Genomic DNA, 21,554 nt, shown 5'->3' on the forward strand with positions numbered 1-21,554 from the left:
CGGAGGTGCCCCAAAATGAAGAGGAAGTGACCCGGAAATGATCAAAAATGACCTTTCACATCATCCCAGCTGACTTCGGGCGAAAGGCCGACTAACACCCCGAACTGGTCGCCAGTCAGTCGCAGGGCACGTATAGACGCGGGCAACCTTGGACCACTACACCATCAGTGACCCACAAGTGACTCATGTGTTGCTTTTTTATTTTTTTTGTCTTCATCTCGCCGCGACAACCGAACAAGTTCACGACGTCACGTGCAGTTGTCTCGGGACACATGCCCTAAATCTACAAAGCATCGACACTTTCCCCAGTAGAATGATTGCTCGCAATAAAATAGAAGCGATTACAATCATTATTTTGTTCCTCCAAAATGGGCAATTTCGAAAATAATCAAATCCAAATATGATTTTGTGCAGCAGTTGCAGCAGTTCATGAATTAATGAATAGAAATAAATTCAACACTATATAATAATATTTTATTACAATGAACCTTTTTGTGTGTATTAATTCATCAAATTGAATAACAACACGAAATAAATTTGGATTTTTCTCAACTCAACCGTTAGTTGGGCCAACTTGTAATTTTACATTGCAATAACCTTCGATCCTAATTACATTTATTGCACGTGTAATGAATGTTATACGTTCTGTACGCTGTTCACATTACGGTGAAAACAAACCTTAACCCGGACTTCAAACGCCAATTCAGTACCCGGATTTGGAACCTTAACCGTGACTTGAAAGCTAACTTACTCTGGCTTGAAACCTTACCGGAAAAGCCGCACGCTTCTTTAAAGCCGTAAACGATTTTGAAACCCCGCCCCTTGTTGAAAGCCCTAATCCAGGCTCTGGTGCGCGTCCACTTCGGCGAGGTCGGCGAGGTTAACTTTGGCGCGCGGCGGCGGTGGCGGCGTAAGCGGACCGCGCGGCGCATCCGAGGCGAGCGTCCTGGTTTTCTTGCTGGTGTTGATGTTGAGACTCTTGGATCGCAGCGCGGGGAACTTCCTGTCATCCTCGTCGTCCGCCTCCTCGCCGTCGCCATGGTTACTGGGCTCAACTCGGGAGGGGGAGGCGTGGTCTGGCGCCGGCGGGGCGCGCTCGCTGTCGCACGGCGAAATCAGGATGTCCACGCCGGACAGCGATTGGCTCCTGTCTCGGTTCCGACTGACGTCCAGAGTGCAGGCGGACGCCGTTTGGACGGGGCCTGGAGACAGGAAGTGGACAAAACTTTGGCTAGAAACCCAAACTATCTTGAAGCCCTCGCTCTGGCTTGAAACCCTCATTTCAAACCATAACCCAGATTTAAAACCCTAACTTAAAACCCTATCTCTGGCAAGAAACTCTCATTTGAATCCCTAACTCTGACATGAAACCCTATCTGTCTCAAGGACCGTAATTCAAAACCCTAATTTGAAACCCCAACTTCAAACCCTAGCTTTGTCTTGAAATCATAATTTGAAAACCTAACACTGTCTTAAAATGACAATTTGAAACCCTATCCCTGTCTTGAAACCCTCATTTGAAACCCTAACTCAGACTTGCAACCCTTAACCCAGACACGAGCCCCTATGGTTAGAAACCCTAATTTGAAACCCAAACCCGAATGACGAATACTGATCGAAATTAAGAAACCCAAATTTGAGACCCTAACCCAGACTTGAAACCTTCGTTTGCAAACTTAACCCAGGCTTGAAACCCTAACCCTGGCATGAAAGCCTCATTTGAAACGCAAACCCCGACTTGATTTTGGCCTGTTTTGCTGCCACATCTTTTGTGTCTCCTGCGTCATTCAGACGTGATGCATTCGGAGGACGTCCGTCCTACCGGCGTCGGCGCGTGCCGCTCGTCTCTCCGGACTCGCGGCCACCCAGGAGTCGCCGTCGCGGTCCGGCCAGTAGCGGCAGAGGCCGCCGCCATCGGCGCTGCCGACGCTTCCGCGGCGCCGCAGGGAGACGGCGACGGCGTCGGCGTCGCGCGCCAAAGCGATTCCTCCGGCGCGGTCGGGCTCGAGCCGCTCCACGCCCGCCAGCTTCTCCAGAGCGTTCATCATGCGGGCCGAGAACTCCTCCAGCTGCGCCAGGCGCAGGTCCACCGTCTGCAGGGACGCCTTCATGGAGTGCTCGCGCTCGTTGACCTCCTCCAGACGCATGGACATGTTCTCCACCCTGAGCCCAAAAAAGCATCAAACCCACATTAGGCATGTTCTTCATATGTTTGTCATTTGCTCTTCTCCACCCTATGAAAAAACATCAAACCAACATCAATGTGTTTTCTACGTCCTTTACATGTTCTCTGCGCGTTCACCTCCTCCAGATGCACGAACAACTGTTCAACAACAACTACAGCAACTCTACTCTTCATGTTCTCCACCCGTCTGAAAACAACAACATGAAACGAACATAAATATGTTCTTTGTGTGTTCACCTCGTGACAAGCGTCAACTTGTGTTTCACCGTCATGAAAGACATCAAACTAACATTAACGGGTTCTTTATGCTCTTCACATGTTCACCTCCTCCAGACGCGTGGACATGTTTTTTTCAAATATGTTCTTGACGTGTTCTTTTCAGATTCACCTCCTCCCTCCCAGAAAACCTCAAACCAATATAAATATAAATGTTATTTACTGTACATGTTGTTCACATGTTCAAACGTGCCACGTGTTTTTCATACTGTTTGTCCGTTGCATGTCAGCCCTCGGAGGGATGTGCTGTGGAAAAACGTAAGTTTCTCAACACCGGCGTTCCTGGCATGTTCTTGAGCGTTGCCTGACCTCTCCGAGGTGACCCGGATCCTCTCGTTGTTGGACGATTGCTTCTCGTCGTCCTTTTCTCGGAAATACTCGTCCACGCATTGTTCCTCAAACTCGTGAAGACTCTTCAGCTCGTCCGCGCCCAGCAGAAGCTCTGCACACGCAAGATAAAACAAAACAAGCCATACGTGACCCACTGACCTCATCTTTTGGTTCTTTTAATGCGATAGTGATCGATTTGATGGCTAATTGGATTTAGACCACTATTGCTCGAAGAACTGGGCTTAAACCAAAAATGTAAACCCAATTTGTTTCTCTTCTACCAGGCAACCTCAAAGTCGTTGATGTTGATCTTGCAGCACCTTGCTCTGCCTAGGGACATTAATATGACATTTTGCCAAACAACTATGTTGATGTGAGTTGAGGAGCTGTATTACACGTGATTTGCCACCATCGTGTGGCAATTGAGCCGTTAAGAATTAGAGTGGGCTAAGTCCAGTTTTGTCTGGACTTGGACCACTTTTTTTTCTCACCCGGGTTTGCTTCTTTTCTATCAAGCAACCTCGATGTGGTCGATATTCATCTTGTGGAATTATGTCGAAAAGAAAAGAATAGATGAATGCAGGTCGAAATCAAGTTTTAGTTCCAGTTTTGACATGTCGGGGGTTAGTCCGTTATTGCACTCAGCACTAGTCCTGATTCATCAGTGCAACACTGCGCTAAACTCTCATTTCAAGGAAGGCCACACCCATGAACCCTGGTTTCACCCCTCCCGCAAAAAATAAAAAACATAATTGACCATCTTTTACGAACTAGCGATCGATTCACTGGCCGTTTGGAGTTGGACGGCATTGGACTGAACGTATTTTTCAAACGACTTTCCGTTTTTGCAACCCCTGGAAGCGAGTGCGGCGAAACGTGAGGGAGGGCGGTAGTCTTACGGAGGCGTCTCTGGGCGTCGCCGTCGCGGCGCGGTCGGCACCGGCAGCAGAGACGCTTCAGAACGATGAAGACGTGAGGGAAGACGATGAGGGGAGGAGGCAGGACGGGACGGTCGTGGAACGTCATGATCAGCTGGTAGCGCTGGAACTTCCACACCTGGTTGGAGATGGACTTCACCTCGAAGAACGTGTTGCTGCGCCGACAACACGTCGACGCAGTCAAGAGCGGGAGAACGGAAATTAGGACTGTGTGCGTTTGTGCGTGTTGTCAGGGAGCCGTCAATCTTGCTGTAGGTTCTGTATGACTGATGTGAGAACGTTGCACTGACTTGAAGACGGCGATGAGCAGGTTGACCAGCAGGATGTTGGCCACCAGCAGGTAGCAAGCCATGATAGCCGGAGTCAGCCAGGCCCCCGGAATACACGGAGGGAGCTTCTTGCCGTCCTCGTCGTACAGGTTGTCCCCACAAGGAGCTGACACACACACACACACACACACACACAGGTGTGACAATCTTGTTCTTCTGTGTGATTATGGATTACGATGGCCGGTGCTTACGATTGATCTCCATGGCGTAAACTGAACGTCAACAATGAGAACAGAAGAGGAGGAGTCAGTTCAACAGGAAGAGGAAACAATGTCAAAATTCACAACAAAAACAACAACACAAAACAACACAATGGGTGCATCTCGTTTCTAGATTTGGCCCTTGAGGAACGATATTGATTATCTTTGACTTCAATGCGATTCCACTGCATGTATGAAGCATAAAGTGGACATTTGCGGCGGCGTCAGTGACGTGGCGTCGGCTTGAGTCGACGTCGCCGTGAAATGACGTCATCGAGGAACGCTCGTCTTCTTATTTCCTCCAAACATTCCGACCTCGCTCGGCCGTGAAATCTCTGGTGGGAGGAGCCAGCGTGGAAACAGAGGAGCGAGGAAGTCCCAAGAACAGAAATGAGATGCACCCCAACTCAACACGTGTGTGCTGCTGCCCTCTGCTGCACAGGAGGCTTGACGAGCCACCTCTGGACAATGACACTACGCTGTCATTTGTATTTGTGTGTTTGTTTGCGTGACTTTCTGTGCAATTGTGTGCTAACGTTTGTTTTTGGATGTGTACATTTGTGTGTTTGTTTTTGTCAGTTTGTGTGTATGTTTGTTTGTGTATGAACATGCGTGTGTGTATGTTTGTGAATTTGTGGGTATTTATGTTTATCTGTGTGTGTGAGTGTGTCTGATTGCCCCGTGTGTGTGCATGTGTGTGATTGTGCGTGTCATGAGGCAATCATGGAGTGTCGGCGTGGCAGATTTTCAGGTTGTCGCAAAACATTTGAGAGAAGAAGAAGAAGCCGGAGAAACGCGGGCGGGCCGAGAGGAAGTCTTACTATGAATTCTAGTCTTACGGTCTATGGAGTCGGCAAACACCTCGCCGTAGATCATCCAGTAGGGCATGTAGAAGATGTTGCGAGCCAGGCGCCAGGTGGGCTCCTCGTCCGGGTGCAGGATGGCCTGGCGGGCCACGCCGAAGCTCATCAGGACCACCAACATGATCACCACGAAGTACAACATGTCGATCATCTGTGCCGCACAAACGCGCACGCAAAGTCACGCTAACTTGGACTCGGCATGCGCGCGTGCCTGACTAACCATCTTTCCGATCATCATGACGTAGGGTCCCAGGTACTTGTTGACGCCGAAGATGTCGAGGACGCGGATGTACCAGAAGATGATGTCCACGCAGTAGACCACGCGGCCGTAGCCCATGAAGGGCTCGTCGTGCAGCCGCAGCAGCAGGCCCAGCACGAAGACGCAGATGGCCGCCAGGTCCGTGATGTTCCAGTAGTCCTCCAGCCACACGTTGATCTTCTGCTTCAGCTTGCCCGGCTCCGACATCAGGATCTGGCCGCGGGGGGGGGGGGGGGGGGGGGTAGCTCTTTGTCAACGTGTAGTTGATTTCTTTGTGTATGCGTGGAGTACATTAAGTGAGTGTTTCTACTCGCTTCCTTCCCGCCATTGGTGACGTTCGTATGTTGTGTTGTTTTTGCCGTTTCTGGCGCCCACCTGTCGGACCTTCTCCAGGCCCAGCGTGAGGATGTAGGAAATGACGATCCACTCCTGGAGCGAGGGCCAGCGCTCCATCTTGACCAGGATGATGTAGTTGTACAACATCAGGTACACCAGGTAGGAGATCTGGGCGGACACACGCGCGTCACACACAGTTGATCCACTAGTGCATCCTAGTTGTTAACTACTAGGATTTGATATCACTTGTAACACAAGTAACAGTTTTGGCTTGCTGTTCGTCCCATGTAGTTGTTCTACTAGTGCGCACTAGTGGCTTTACTGGAGCGCAAAAATGCCATACGGTAGCAGAAAAACCATCACTAGTAAGATGTAGTTTTTCGACTAGTGCACTGAACTGTCTTACTCGTGGGGACTCGTACATGGACCTTAGGCCGTGGCAACAGGAAGACTACTTGCCGTATTGAACCAGAACTTGGTGAAGGGGGCGCTGTAGAACTCGTAAATCTTCCTTCCAATGGGAATCCTCTTCTTCTGGTGGTCCTCCTCGTCTCCTTTCTTGGATACGCCGTCCGCGTCCTGGCAGCAAAGTTTAGCATACAAATCAAAAACGGTATACGGGTCATTTTCGTATCATTTGATCAATAACGGTAAAGACACTCGTAAAAAGAAAAACAAATGAATTGATTTTCAAAAGGAAATTCAAAGGGCCGGGTCTTCACTGTTATTGATCAAATCACATAAAAACGAGTCACGTTGTGCCGGAGGGTCCTACTTTGCTGGACTTGTCGTCGTCGTCTTTGCTCCTGCCGCCGTCGTTCTCCTCGGACGAGTGGAAGGACGTCTCGTCGCCGATGCGGAAGTCGAGCAGGAGGATGGCGGGGGGGAAGACGATTCCCAAAATGACCTGCGGGGGCAGCGCAACAAATTGGAACTGTTCCCACGTTGGACCACGACGCCAAACGTCATTCGAGCACCCGCAAATTTGGGGGCATTTCTTTCTCGAAAGTGTCCCAAGGTGCGCAAACTTGAAAATATTGAACAATTGTGTCCATGTATGTGTGAACTCAGATCAATGACACGATTGATTTTGAGTGCACACTCTGCTGGTACCTTCGACCTTAACAGCGGCTGGATATCCGAAAGCGATCAGGTCAGCGCGTACGCCGGCGCACAGGTGAGCGGGGAGACGCCGACTGGCCGACCGCTCGGCGGCAACTTTTGCTTTAAAAAGAGGACTTTCTAAAAACAAAGGTAATGTGCATGTAGTGCAGCGCCAAACTCCCGTTTGATGGAAGCGCAACACGTTTAAAATAGCGTCTCCTATGTGTGGTATATTTGGCGCCTCGTAAATTCAAACGCGTGATTAATCTGATTGAAAAAAAGTCAAACGCACCCGGCCCCGATGGCCCCCGATGGCCCCCGATGGCTGTTTGGGATTGTTGGACGACAGGAAGTGGACATGGTTTCGTGTGAGCTGCCCGCTATCTGGTCGATGTTCCTGCTTTTGGACAGGAAGTGGCTGGCGGTGCGCTACCTTGAGGCTGTTGCTCTTGCCCATGCGCAGACATCCCATCCACATGTCGGTGAGCAGCATCTGGCTGCACGTGTGCGCGATGAAGTCTCGATGTTTGGCGGCCACGGCCAGCTTGAGGCAAGTGGAGTTGCTCCAGTTCTTCAGCTCGTAGGTCAGAAGCTTCATGGCGACCTGCTCGTCGCGTTTGTACGACTGGTCCAGAAGCTCGTAGGCCAGCTGCCCGAACTCCCTGCCGACACCGCACGAAAACGCGTGAAGAGGACGGCGGGCTTCGCCGAGCGCCTTCCCCCCGCCGTGAGTGCGGCCTCACTTGGAGTTCTTCTCCAAGTCCTGGTAGATGTCGTCCACCAGCTCGCTCTGGGACGACTCGTGGGCCATGGCCTTGTAGAGCTTGCAGGCCACCAGCGCTTTGGCCATGGCCTCCTCCCCGCGCTGCCACAGGAAGAGCGCCATCTTCTGGCGCTTCATGAGCACGGCCCACACCATCAGCTCGTGGAAGGGGTACTGGAAACGGCTCACCTCGGGGTCGTCAACGTCGACGTCCACCTCCTCCTCCTTCTTCTTGCCCTTTCCCTTGGGACGAGGCTCGTCGTCCTGGAGGCGGGGAGAGAGAATGTCGTTCTTGTCGTCACGACAACGTGTTTGGACCGCGTGGAATTGTGAACATTACCTCCATGCCGAGGAGCTTCAAGGCTTTGGGCTGCAAGACAAAACACCGTCAACTCGATGAAAATAATATACAGTACGCCTGTGACTTTTGTTGTGTGCTCTGTTTGCTGTTTTTGTTGCTTTAAACTGCTGACTGCCAAATTCATCAAGCAGGTTTTTCAACGAGTAGGGGTGGAAGGTCTCCCGAGCTCGGTTTGTGAAATTCAAACCCCTACATGACTGTAATGACTACCAGACGCCAGTAGATGGTAGCTCGATGGACTGATGGCAACTGGACTGATCCACCACAGTCCAGTTGCCATTGATTCATTACCCCGAGAATAGAATGACCCGGATGAATGAAAATATTCACAGGCAACTCGAGCCACGTGTTGAGTCAGTGTCGCTCACGGCGCGTTTGCTTGGGGTCCGGTGTTTATATTGTCGCGGAGCACAATATTCTGCCAGTCTCGAAAGATCAGTCAGAATGCTGTAAAACGGCTGGCAACATGGAGAACTCCCTGAAATGTGCTCGTGAGTGTTGAGGCTCACCCTCTTCAGGCCGTACAAGTTGTTGTAGAGCGTCCTGAAGGTCTTCCTGGTGTAATTGCAGCGATAAGCTCCGCCCATCAGGAACTCCAGAACCAATCCGATGTCAATCAAGGTGATCTGGTAGTCTGGAGGGAGGTTCCCCTGCAAGAACCGCGAGTCATGTCATCAACCCGCTCTGTATATTGTCCTCAAAACTTTAAAGGTGACTCACCTTCTTGACATCTCGGACCACAAAGTGCAGCGTGTTGGCGGGTCCCAGCTTCTGCAGAATGCAAACGCACAAACAGAAATGAGCGCGTCAGCTCCGCGACGGAGGCGGAGCCACAGCTGTCAGTCACGTGCCACGTGCGTGGCACCGCGGCGCGTCTGACCGTGTTATAGAGTTCCTCCAGACGAGGAATGGTGAGGAAGTGATGAATGTTGACCCCGTTCTCGATCAGAAGTTTCACAAAGTCAACGCGGTCCAACACCAACGCGTCCATCATGGCCTGCTCCAGAGAGTTCACCTGGGACATCGTCGTCATTGTCATCATGGTCTTAGTCTTCATCATTGTTATCGTCATCATCATCATCATCATCATCATCATCATTTATATGTTTATGTCGGTCAACTGGAATCCGAGCGTTTACTGCCAACGACGAATATATTCGTCAAGAACGTTTTTCAACTGGTCGGCGTGAAAGAGGGTCTCGCCCAGCTTGTCTGAAAAATTCCGGTTTGCATACCAGTGTCATGACCGAAAGACGTCAGTTAAGGTGGTAGCGATACATTCACTACATCCATATATCGATTGACAGTATATTCCTACGATCCACTTGGAAAGATCTGTCGTCGGCTAGTTAGTCTTTTGGACGAAGGTGTGCCCATTTAAATCATTTTAAAAGGTAATCAATCAATTGTATTGATACTAGGAAAAATCACATTGGATTTAAGCACGGCAGACTTTACATGCGTGTGCTTTTTTTTAGCACTTTTAATGATAAAGATGTTACTCCATTAAGTTTTCCCGTCTGTGATGTCGCAAGAGATTATGGGAGTATCAAACAGTGTAGTTTTTTTGGGGGGGGGCGCTATTGAGTGGGCTGGTCTGAGACGCAAACCACATCTCCCATGATTCCCCTGCAAAGGGCGCATGGGGGATTTGTATAGATATAGATATATAATTGTACATTTTTCAGATTGCTCTTTTTGATAAATGTTCACTAAATATTTTACCAGTTCACTCATTGTTGGTATATTTCCCCCGATGTTGGACAATGTTTTATTTACATTTATATACGTTTTTAATTTTCTTCTTTTTTACAATTTTCTTTCTTTTTTGTTTTTTTTTTTACTACTACACTCATCTATATGACTTTTTCTTTTTCATTTACAGTTTTACCCACTCATATTTGCGGTTCAGCATCCACTGACTCACCTATTCGTAGATTTTAAAAAGCTAGATATATTCTTTTCCAGTTAAAAAAAATAACAATAGATGGCATTACAAAATACATTCAAATGGCTGTCAATTATTCGGAATTTTCACGATTCAAGGTCGGCCCGGCCCAATATATTTTATGACCTTTTCAAGTGTTTTTTTAACCACAAATTTCCATTCATTTAAAACAAATCTAAATGTTTTTTTTTTTTCTTTTCTACTTTCACAAGTTTTCGACCATTTTCACTTATTTTTTGAAAAGAAAAAAAATATATATATATATTTATAATTTTTTTTTCCACTCACGTTTGACAATGTTTTCCTCATTTCAGACCCTTCAGATTTCTTGCCAATTTTCAATTTTACAATAACACATTCTCACTCACTCATTTACTTATTTTTGATTTGTGTTCCCCCACCCCATTTTTCACCAACGTCTGGAAAGATCAGTCAGAATGCTGCTGGCATTATGGCTTTGAAAGCGTTTTGACATATTTGACGTGCGTCTAACAACAACGGATGCAAAAGATGCTCGTGTTACCCAGCTGAGCAGCTCCAGCTTCCTGGGGTCAGTCTCCTCCGGCGGTTCGACTTTGCTTTTTCCCGCTTTTCCTTTCTTCGCTCGAGCTTTTCCTTTGGCCGCCGAAGCCGCCGCCCGCTCGGCCGCCGCCGGGCTTTTGGGACGCTCGCTCCGGGTCACTGGCTACACACGAACACACACGTCAAGTCCGGACTGAGATTGAGTGACATCGAATGTTCTCGCCAATCACTGGTCAGCGGCGTCTGGGGGTGGGGCTAAAGGTGAAACCCAGGAAGTAGACCGGTGTGTGTTGCTACGGGAGCAAAGTGGTGCGTGCGCGCTCACGGGCCAGTGGTGTCCGTGCACGAAGATCTGACTGCGAGCGATGTCCACGCGATTCCACGCCAGAGCCAAACTCAACTGGTCGCACGCCGACGCGTTGGTGCCTGCATGCGCACACGGGCGCTGGTCAATAACTGTCAAACACTCGCCAATGACATTTAAACACTTGCCAATCACTGTCAATCACTCATCAATCGTTTGTCAATTCCTGTCCATCCGGTATGCGCGCAACGTACTTCTGCATCCGGCAAGACGGGTCGCAGCGCTCCGTCGCCGCTCGGGTGAGTGAGGAAGGTGACCGCGACAAAAACCGCGCAGGAACATTAACGGCAACAATGTCTTTTGTTGAACACGTGGCACCACAAAGCCACCAAAGATGACAATATTCAACGTCGAGGCTTCCTTTGTGTTGACATACAGTATATCACATTTCTATAAATAAATTGTATACAGTGGAAAGTATGTGAAGACTTTAGGAATTTCTTGAAGTGGTCATCAAATGCAGTCTGATCTTCATCTAAAGCACAAGAATAAACAAAGGGAGTCTGCTTCAACGAATAACACATCAACAATTATATGTTTTCATATTTTTTATTGATAATAACATAAAGATTCATAGGGAGGACAAAGTAAGTCAACCCTTGGATTTGATAACTGGCGGTCCTTGCAAAGATGACTGCGAGAGCACAGCGCAGAATGCTCAATGAGGTCAAAAAGAACCCCAGCGTGTCGCCTGAAGACTTACAGAAATCTCTGTTGACAAATCTGCCATATTTAAAACATGGAACAAGAATAACGTTGATGGGAGAACAAAGGAGGAAGCCGTCTAAATAAAACATTGCTGCTCGTTTGAAGTTTTCTAAAGAGCACTACTGGCAAACTATTCTGTGGACAGATGAAACCAAAGTTGAATTGTTTGCGTGGAACGCACAACGTCACGTGTGGAGGAACAATGGCACAGCACACCGACATCAAAACCTGGTGGTGGGGCGTCAGGGTATGGGTGTGCTTTTCTACCTCAGGGCCTGGACAGCTTGCTATCCTCAATGGAAAAATGAATTCACATGTTATGTTTCATCATCAAGATAGTTTGCAGAAGAACTTGAGGCCATCTGTCCAACAGTTGAAGCTCAAAAGAGGACAATAGGACAATGACCCAAAACAAACAAACAAACAAACAAACAAACAGAAGCAAATCAACAACAGAATGGCGTCATAAGAAGAAAATACAGGTTCCGGAGGGGCCCAGTCAAAGTCCTGGCCTCGAACCCCAGGGAGATGCTGTCGCATGACCTCAAGAGAGCGATCCACAGCAGACACCCCTGCAGGAAGTTTTTTTTTTTCCCTGTCCAGTGAATGTCTACGTTATTTTCAATCAAAATATGAAAACATATAATTGTTTGTGTACTACTAAGTTAAAAGGTTTTTCTTATGATTTCAATAAAGATCAGACTCCATTTGATGACCAATTTATGCAGAAATGTATTCCAAAAAGGTTCACATCATTTTTCCTGGCACTGTGCATGTATTTAACTTTTGTCTGAAGACACCATCCATAAAGAAAACAAACTTTTGACTTGAAGCAATGATGTCATCAATCGTACACATTAGGTCTGTTATCCCGTTTTCCGGGTTTGGTCACCTATAGCGGATTACTTGTCAATAACTGTTCATCACTGTCAATCACTGTCAAGGTGTCACATTTTGTCTTCGACATGCCGAACTTTGACCTTTGAGCAGCGCTGTGAGGATGGACATCTCGATGTCCTGCTGCCCTTCGCTGCCCATCCGGAAGACCGTGATCTGAAACGACACCGCAAAATCACACTTTGCGTTTCCTACTTCCTGCTTCCTACTTCCTAGGCGGTGTTGGGAATGACTGACTCGTTCCCTACTCTCTAAGTGAGGGATTTCTTTTCTTTTTTTTTTTAGCTTTGCTCCTCATGGACTCTTGTGTGACTTTAATCCCGCTATGCACTTGAGCTTATAAAGTCACATGACCGCACAAGGTTTCTATCGGTGATGCCGGTTTGAACATTTTATATCTTGTCTTTGTAGGGTATTCAATGAAATATAGGTTGAGCATGATTTGCAAATCATTGAATTGTGTTTTTATTTATGTTTAACACAACGTCCCAACTTCATTGGAATTGGGGTTGCACAATGCACAGTGACGGATGCAGTACCATAAAAGTGCACAGAATTTCTCGGTGCAGTCGAGGTCTTGAGGGGGTCCGGTTTGGCGACAGTATCACGTCACTACTTTTTGCAGATGATGTGGTTCTGATGTGCCCATCGAGCCGTGATCTTCAACTCGTGCTGGAACTGTTCGCAGCCGAGTGTGAAGCGGATGGCATGAGAATCGGCACCTCCAAATCTGAGACCGTGGTCCTCAGTCGGAAAAGGGTGGCGTGCCCTCGCCGGGTCGGGGATGAGATCCTGCCCCAAGAGCCTATCCCAGCTGATTTCGGGCGAAAGGCGGACTACACCCTGAAATGGTCGCCAGTCAGTCGCAGGGCACAGCGAGACGCGGACGACCATTCGCACTCACATTCACACCGTCACTGAGTGGGAACTGCACCCACGCTGCCCGCACCAAAGTCAGGCGAGTGGACGCTATCCCTTGATTTACTCGCGGCTGCCGTATCGAAGTGGTGGTGACTGAGTCAAACGCTTTTTGAAGGAGTCAAACGCGATGAAGGCTACACACGGAAGCATTGCGTACTCGTTGCGTCGTTGGATTATTTGTTGAACTGTCTGTATGCGGTCCCTAGTATTAAAACGGCTACGCAAACCCGCTTGTTGTGTCGGCTTGTGCTTCACTGAGTTTGCTTCCATTTCGTTTTGGCCAATATCTTTGCAAAGACTTTCGAAATCGTTGAGAGCAGGCTTATTGGCCGATCATTTCTTCGGTCCATTTTATCGCCCGAATTATGTAGCAAAATGATTTCTGCGTCTTTCCAAGTCGCCGGTACTTCTCGCAAGTCCAAGCAGCATCGAAATTCGTTTCCTCCTGCATTAAGCATTTCAACAAAAATGGCATCCAGACACAAGCTTTTCCGGCCTTAAGTGAACGAAGAGCTTCTTCAACCTCTTCATTCAGGATACTTGGAACCGGGTCTGCTTCGAGCTTTCCAGTAATCATTCGGTGAGGGTCACTCTTACAGGTTTGTATAAAATCCTTTAACTCGGTGCACGCTTTCTTGGCGGCTGTGACATACCCTTCCATCTTCCATCTTCAAACCCAAAATTCTGTTCTTGTGGCGAATTAAATGATTCTTAATCTTAAATTAAATGATCGTTAATCTTGTGGCCAATTGAATGGCGAGGATGTGGGTCACCTGACATGCGTCCTACCCACCAGAGCTTTCTTCTTCATGCACTCCATGACCATGAGGAAGATCTGCTGCGCTTGGCTGCGGGCGTAGTTGAACGTCTTCTGAATGGTCACCAGGAGCTGCTCCTTCACGCCCTCGCTCACAGACCTCAAAGTAAGAAAAATGTCACGGCAGCATTACACTCAACCACAAATCCCTCAAAAAGTGCATAACAAACAATCAAACACATGAAGAAGACAGTGGCAAAGCACTATGTTTGTCTCAATGAAGCTCTTCAAATCGCTCCGACAGTTCTTTGGCACCGTGGTTCTACAAGAGGGCAGCGAGAGACTACTTTTGTCGAAACAAAGGTATTCAAATGACCTCAAATAACACCAGGTGGCAGCAAAAAACACTCGACGTAGGTGAGATTTTCAGCAAATAACGGCGCATCGGTTACCCCAAAATTAGCGGACAACGAGGGGTTAATGGAGCTGGAACTGAAGATGGTTTCTTCCACGACTGTATGGTTCATCAGTGAAAATTGAGAATTTCCTCGCTCGGTGTTCCCCTCGCGTTGCGGCAAATAAACACGGCCGACCCACCCGTCGTCATGGCAATATCGGTGCGCGAAGGAGATGATGTCGGAGGCTCGCCCGCTTCCGTCGCACAGCACCACGGGAACGGGGGGGTCCTCCCTCAAGCTCTCCAGGACGACGGAGACCACGTTGGGGCCCCCCTCCAGGATCAGACACACCACGGGCACGCCTTGACCCAGACCTGCACACACCGCCCAGGCCGGAGGCGGAGCTAGTCATTTGTCGCCCCGGATCAACCTCTCGTGACCGGACGCGGTCCCGGGAATCGCGTCGAGTCACCTCAGTCGAGTCCTGTCTAGGGCTGCAACTAACGCTTCTTTTCATCATCGACGATGAATCGGATTTTCGAATTTCCCTCTATTTATTCAAAAACAGGCCGATTTCAAATTGACAGTGCAGAAAATGCACAAACTTAAACGGTTTATGACTCCGGCACCGGTTTGTTCCGTAAAATCGAAAAGATCAGAACATCTGCAAAAATGTCGATCGCTGTTTTCCAAAGAAAGAGATCTGTACGTTTGTAAAGGTCTTAGTTTGATGAAACACAAAGATGATTCATGACAGAAATGTGCGACTATTTACTGTGGAGAGGAAGGAGATTCAAAGGATTTGGACAATTTCATCTTAAACGAGGCCTCTAAATGAAGAATCGATGACGAAAAATCACGACGGATTCATTTGATAATCGATTAGTTGTCGATGAATCCGCTGTCCTGCCAGTCACTCGAGGGGGGTCGGGTCAAGCGGACCACGGCGGCGGCGGCGGCGGCTCACGCGTGTTGATCTTCTGCAGCGCCACGTGCTTCTCCAGCTGCCTCCGCAGTCGGACCTCGGCGCCGTACTTGCCGCTGGTGCCGTCGTCGGCCAGGATGAAATGCGAGTGGCTGCCGTTGACCGCCGCCAGCTTGCTCAGCGGGTTGCCCATCGACTGGTACGGGCGCGCCACCTCCACACCCGCACACGCAAACAAACCATAAACCGGTGATGAATTGGTGTCTTTTACGAAGCGTAAACGAACGAATGAATGAGCGAGTGAACGTTTGGAATGTTTTGCTCTCACGTCTCTGCCGAGGAGGTCGTCCTTGTTCTCGACGATGCCCCACGGCGCGATGCCCACGGCGCACACTTTGCCGCGAGACTTGGACGAGTGCTCCTTGAGGGCGTCGCCCACGTGGCGGATCGCACCTGCAAAACACGAGCCGTCGTCTTGATTGCGAGTAGCGACAATTTGCCAAATCGACTAACGAACGTTGGCAATCATCAGGTTCCGGCGCTCATGTTGCTGCCAGTGAAGAGCCAACACTGCAAAAACTGATCTTAAGTACACAACAGCATTAGTACTGAAATGAGGAATCTCTTATTTCATTTCAGAAAAAGACTTTTGGATTTGGCAAAGAAGTCATTTGGGCGGATAATGCATGCCTTTTAGTGTTCAAACATTTCCAGAAAATTGTTCAAAGTCGCTAAATGTGTAAATACGTTACTCAATGTAACTAAAACCTTCAAGACATTTTGCCAAGTCAAACTTTCAAATTTCAAAGTCAAATTTCACTGTTGTATTGGTATATTATTTTACTTAAATTAGGTTATATATTGCTCATTAAATTAGCAATTGTCTTGTTTTTTTTTTGTTTTTTTTTTTTTACTTTTTGCAATTTAGCAACTTTTGAAAAGTTGTTTTGAGCTGTGGTTCTCAAGCACCACCTCAAAAGAATACTGGACTCCCCAGCTGCCACTACAATGCCAAACATTAAATATAATATAATATAATATCATATAAAAGTCATTTGTATCCGAGATCTGGTTCTTTCACCAGCTGAGGGTAGGAACGTAGATCGACCGGTAAATCGAGAGCTTCGCCTTTCGGCTTTGCTCCTTCTTCACAACAACGGACCGATACAAAGTCCGCATCACTGAAGACGCTGCGCCGATCCGCCAGTCGATCTCCCGTTCCATTCTTCCCAACACCCGAGATACTTGAACTCCTCCACTTGGGGCAGGATCTCATCCCCGACCCAGAGAGGGCACGCCACCCTTTTCTGACTGATGACCACGGTCTCGGATTGGGAGGTGCCGATTCTCATCCCAACCGCTTCACACTCGGCTGCGAACAGTTCCAGCAAGAGTTGAAGATCACGGCTCGATGGACACATCAGAACCACATCATCTGCAAAAAGCAGGGACGTGATACTGTCGCCAAACCGGACCCCCTCAAGACCTCGACTGCACCTAGAAATTCTGTCCATGAAAGTTATGAACAGAATCTGTGACAAAGGCCAGCCTTGGCAGAGTCCAAACCTCACTGGAAATTAATCTGCTGAACTACCGGCAATGCGGACCTGTCCCACCGAACAGTGGGATCCAGTATCCCATACTCCCAGAGCACTGGGAGTTGAAAGACGTTCCCAGCGGACGCTCACAAAATGCTTGGGTCTGCCAGGTCGGACCGGCATCTTCCCCACCATCGGAGCCAACTCACCACCAGGTGGTGATCGGTTGCCAGCTCCGCCCCTCTCTTCACCCGAGTGTCCAAGACATGCGGCCGCAAGTCCGATGACACGACCGCAAAGTCGATCATTGAACTGCGACCTAAGGTGTCCTGGTGCCAAGTGCACGTGTGGACACCTTTATGTCTGAATATAGTGTTTGTTATGGACAGTCCATGACGAGCGCAGAAATCCAAACACAGCGTCTGCGAGACTTTTCAAAAGTTGCTCCAAGTTCCCACTCCAATTGTGGCGGTTTGTGAATTTCAAAGTGAAATACAAGCGAGCGCGAGCGTACCGGTGCTGACGCCGCCCGTGAAGATCCACGCCCCGGTGGTGACGGCGGCTTTGATGAGGCCTCGGCCGAACACCTGCCGCAGTTTGGGGGGCAGCTCGAAGTTCCGCAGGCCGCCATGGACCGAGATGAGCAGCGTGGGGAGCTCCAGCGACCACTCCTTCACCATCAGCTGGAGCAGGGCGTCTGGCTTCGAGTCGAAAGACACGCGGATGTACTGCGGGGGGGGGGGGGGGGGGGATTACGACTGTGAACCCATATCAATGAATGGTCGCCTCAGATACACAACAAATTGACGGATAACTAGTTTTGAAATTGTTTTTCAACGATTAGATTTCTTTTCAAAGGGGGATGGGTAACCAAAAAAAGCATGCCATATCTCAATGTACTCAATTACAGTAGAAGACGAGATGAAGTCGACGCACATGATTTGCTTGCACGGTCCACATAAAATGCTGTGGAGGGCCCAATCTGGCCCCTGGGCCGCCAGTTTGACACCTGTGCTTTAAGCCAATGAGTGCGAAGAGTATCCTTTCAGGTCGGGACTATTCTCCTGTACCGTGGCCTTGTTGACGTGTCCTCCCTCCTGGAACTCAATGACGCCGTACGCGTCCGTGGGCGTGGCCCGGGTGTGTTTGAGGGGGGTCCAGCGCTCCGGGGGTCGGAGCGGCGGGCCGTCTCCCCGCCCCCGCCCCTCCTCGGCCCGCCCCTCCTCCTCCTGCCCGCCGAGCCCCGCGACCGCCGAGTGCTGGGCCACCGGCTGGCCGCAGCTGCACCTGCGAGGAGAACACCGCGGCGTCGCGTCGCGTCGCGTCACGTCACGTCATTGCTTCGCCGTCTTTCTTGGCGTGTGCGCGTGCGCGTGCGTGTGCGTGTGGGGCACCTGCTGGCGTCTTTTCCTGCAATGATGCGCACACATTCTCTCTTCTGGAAGGTTTTCTCGATCCAAGCTCTCTGCAGCTGAAACACATCACACCGGATCACATTCGATCCATTTTGCATATTGTTGTCATTTACATTATTATTATTGTTATTATATATTTTTTAACAACAACACTTTTTTTTGTTGTTGCGTGTATTCGCGTGCGCGCCCGTGCGCACGCGTGCAAACGAAGCTGACTAATTATTGTGAGAGCGGAGCTTTCCATTTCTTGATGGTTCCAATCCTCTTACACAATAATCATAAAAAAAAACAAAAACAAATAATCCTGCTCATCTTTTAAGTCGCTGCGATAATGTTTCATTGTGCTCACGCACACGCACTCACACGCCCACGCGCACACACGCTGCGTGACATTGCACTTTGCATAATGGCGGATTAGCGTGAACGTAACTTAAGCCTCGTTTACATTGCGTCCAGCGTGGTCATCCTCTCTCGTGTGCTCCGTGTACTGCACATACATCCATATAGACATACACCGTATGTCGTGTCGCGTACATAAGTGTCATTCAAACACTTACTTCCTGCCAGATGTGTTATTCTTTTTTGAAATGTAGTCTTTCCCGTGAGGACTCAACGTTCAAGTGGCGCTATTGTCTGGAACCTCTTAGAAGCCTGAAGCTGCCTCAAAAGACGGACGCGTTGTCGCCAAAGACCTCAAGTTGTCTCGGAGGACAGCAGTTTGCCTCTGATGACAGAAAAAAAGTTGGCTCCGCACACAATAAGTTGTCTCCAAGAACTTGAAATTGTCCCAAGGTCGTTCCTGGCGGCATCTAGTCTTCTCAAGGGACATGAAGTTGTCAGGCAGTATTTGAAGTGTTTCCGTGGTTATCTCCAAGGACTTGAAATTGTCTCTGGGTACAGACCAAGGTGTCTCTGAGGACTTTAAAGTAGTCTCTGGAGACTTCAAGCTGTCTCCAAGGATTTCAAGGTGTCTGCGAGTTGCCTCCGTGGCAATGATCTGAAAGTCGCTCAAGTTGTTTCTGAGCGACTTCAATTTAATCGTCTCCTGTCCGAGGACTTCAAGTTGCCTTTGAGCAACTTGCGTCTGTGGACTGGAAGTGTTGCCTCGAAACACGGCGGTCTTCAAGTTGCATTTGGGAACCTCGAATAGTCTGTGAGGACTTCCCAGTTGTCACCGAGGACATCAAGTTGTATCATGTAAATAAATGCGCAGGGTCAGCAGGTGGATGTAAACATAGAGCGCGCAGTCTCAACATGCAGGGTATATTTGAAAATGTTCGACTAACCCTCTGCGATCCGGACGAGGCGCTGCGTTTGACGGACGAGCGCTTGAAGGAGCCGTCGGTTCCTCGCCTCCCTCTGCCGTCCGTCGTCACGCCTTCCGTGTCGCCGCGTGTTCCGGCGTGCCTCGGCTTCATCCCTCCTGGCGCCGCTCCGCGGCCTCGCGCGACCAAACTCACGATGCGTCCGAGCGTCTCCGCCGGACTGGCACCGCTGCGTGCCGGCCGACCGACCGGCCTCAGTAAGCGGGATTAGTCGTCTTTAATGCATGACGGAGATTTCGTAAATGCCGATTGCAGGAAAATCCACTTTCGGAGCACAAAAAAGGCCAACAAAGACGTCAGCCGGACGCTTCGATTCACTTCCTGATCACTGCGCAGACTTTTTCACCCACGTCTTCTCTTCTTGGCTCATCAAACGCAAATTATTCTCATTCGAAGACGTCCAACATCGCGTCCGACAACAAAGGTCAATTGATGCTTCATTCTTTGAATGTACAGCGGCTGTCCTCATGCCTTAAGCCAACCTCATAAAATGATAACAAAACACGATGAAATGTAAATACAGTGCATCACAAAAAATGTTGTTGGATCATCTGTGGAAAACCACCGTAGCATACCATGCTGACCTAATGACAAATGTGCACGATGTAGACCAGGGGTGTCAAACTGATTGTAAATCTTATGATTTAAAAAAAATATATATATATTTTACAAAACAACCTCAGATTTACTGAGAAAGGTTTGCTTTGCCATCTACAGTGTGCGTGTGAATAATAAGCGATCGCAGCCATTGTATGTGAAGGCACAATACTTTAATTCACACGTATTTGGAAGTGAAAAATATAACGTTGCACGTTGAAATGAAATCAACTTATGACGACCTAGGCTAGACTATGACGTCATAAAGGGGCAAAGAAGCACGTAGCTTCGCGTCAAACGAATGCTAGCTTGTGTGAATAAAGTGAAGAGAAAAAGAAATACAAGAGTGATTCTTGAGAACACGACACTGATGTTTTGCATCTTTCAGAAATAACAAAGGAGACACACAGCAATACAGAGACAATTACGATCATTACTTACAGATTTACGCAGATGCGTCGAGAAATACAGGATTCGATACAATAGTCGTAAAAAGGGTCAATGAGCGAGTCGGTTCATACCGGGGGAATGTTAGCAATATTGTTAGCATTGCGGTGGGTAGAGGAAATGAAACTCGGGAAAACAATAACATGTTCAGTGCTACGATTCAGTGCTACGATTGTGGAACATTTCCACCTGAACATTATGGCTACGTACGTCGTCGTTTTCTACAGACCAAAACGTATGTGACGGAGAGCGGTGCGGAGCATTTGAGGCTTTTCAAGTCTGAGTGAAGTCACAAGTCATTGCTGTTCAAGTCCCCGTCGAGTAGAAAGTCTCATTTTGTCACGTCGGGTCCAAAGTCATCAAGTGCATGACTCGAGTCAGACTCGAGTCCGAGTCATGTGACTCGAGTCCACAACTCTGTTTACTGGTAAAGTTTAAGTGCATAGTCGTCGGCCAAAAGTGGCACTCGTAGTGGAGAAAATGTTACTAGTATGACAATCCTTCTCCTCGTCCACTGAATTGTCCTTCTAGTGAGGGCAAAGAGAAAACTAGTACGTGGACATGAAGTTGCATATCAAGGACATGCGATAAAAACGATTTGTTGAGGTTCAATGAAGATGGTTAAGGGGGCAGATTGCGGAAAATTGACTTTTTAATGTTTGTATACATGATCAGCACAATCACGTCAAAGGTAAGCAGAGCTGCAGCATCAATCAGCACAGCGTGGAATTAGCAACCGGTGTTAGCAGGAATAGCTTCTAATAACAATGTCTTAACTACATTCATTGACTGGTGTCTTTCTCTGGCTTGGTGATGAAATGCCACATGTGCCGAGTACCAAGTGTCCG

At 48.6% G+C, this 21,554-nt stretch overlaps 1 protein-coding gene across 2 annotated transcripts; it reads right to left on the reverse strand.

Annotated features, from left to right (window-relative positions):
• Positions 1-203: 203 nt before the first annotated feature.
• Positions 204-19,810, reverse strand: LOC133417735 (transient receptor potential cation channel subfamily M member 1-like). 2 transcript variants are annotated; one of them, XM_061705807.1, is made up of 28 exons: positions 19,624-19,810; positions 18,317-18,393; positions 17,993-18,209; positions 17,437-17,650; positions 15,713-15,837; positions 15,427-15,598; positions 14,659-14,833; positions 14,098-14,221; positions 12,467-12,539; positions 10,740-10,840; positions 10,416-10,577; positions 8,825-8,959; positions 8,665-8,715; positions 8,454-8,594; positions 7,924-7,953; positions 7,564-7,847; positions 7,254-7,482; positions 6,492-6,623; positions 6,176-6,295; positions 5,756-5,884; positions 5,342-5,593; positions 5,098-5,272; positions 4,250-4,270; positions 4,020-4,164; positions 3,691-3,884; positions 2,771-2,903; positions 1,823-2,163; positions 204-1,202 (listed from the first exon to the last, which is right to left on the reverse strand). In XM_061705807.1, exons 1-28 carry the CDS (start codon positions 19,753-19,755, stop codon positions 835-837), a joined length of 4,452 nt encoding a protein of 1,483 aa, XP_061561791.1. In that variant the 5' UTR covers positions 19,756-19,810; the 3' UTR covers positions 204-834. The 2 variants fall into 2 exon arrangements, with proteins under 2 accessions (XP_061561791.1, XP_061561782.1); XM_061705798.1 differs by lacking the exons at positions 204-1,202; positions 1,823-2,163; positions 2,771-2,903; ... (12 more) ...; positions 8,665-8,715; positions 8,825-8,959 and having other exon boundaries at positions 10,503-10,573.
• Positions 19,811-21,554: the final 1,744 nt, after the last annotated feature.

Source organism: Phycodurus eques, chromosome 2 (assembly GCF_024500275.1).
Source record: "Phycodurus eques isolate BA_2022a chromosome 2, UOR_Pequ_1.1, whole genome shotgun sequence".
In the NCBI taxonomy this organism is placed as follows: Eukaryota; Metazoa; Chordata; class Actinopteri; order Syngnathiformes; family Syngnathidae; genus Phycodurus; species Phycodurus eques.

Bases quoted from the DNA above. Each gene is read 5' to 3' on its own strand.
- LOC133417735 (XM_061705807.1), bottom strand. From the start codon at position 19,755: ATGAAGCCGAGGCACGCCGGAACACGCGGCGACACGGAAGGCGTGACG. The intron at 14,222-14,658 runs GTGGGTCGGCCG...TCTTACTTTGAG, and splicing joins CGATATTGCCATGACGACGG to GTCTGTGAGCGAGGGCGTGA. The intron at 1,203-1,822 runs GTAGGACGGACG...TCCTGTCTCCAG, and splicing joins AGCGGCACGCGCCGACGCCG to GCCCCGTCCAAACGGCGTCC.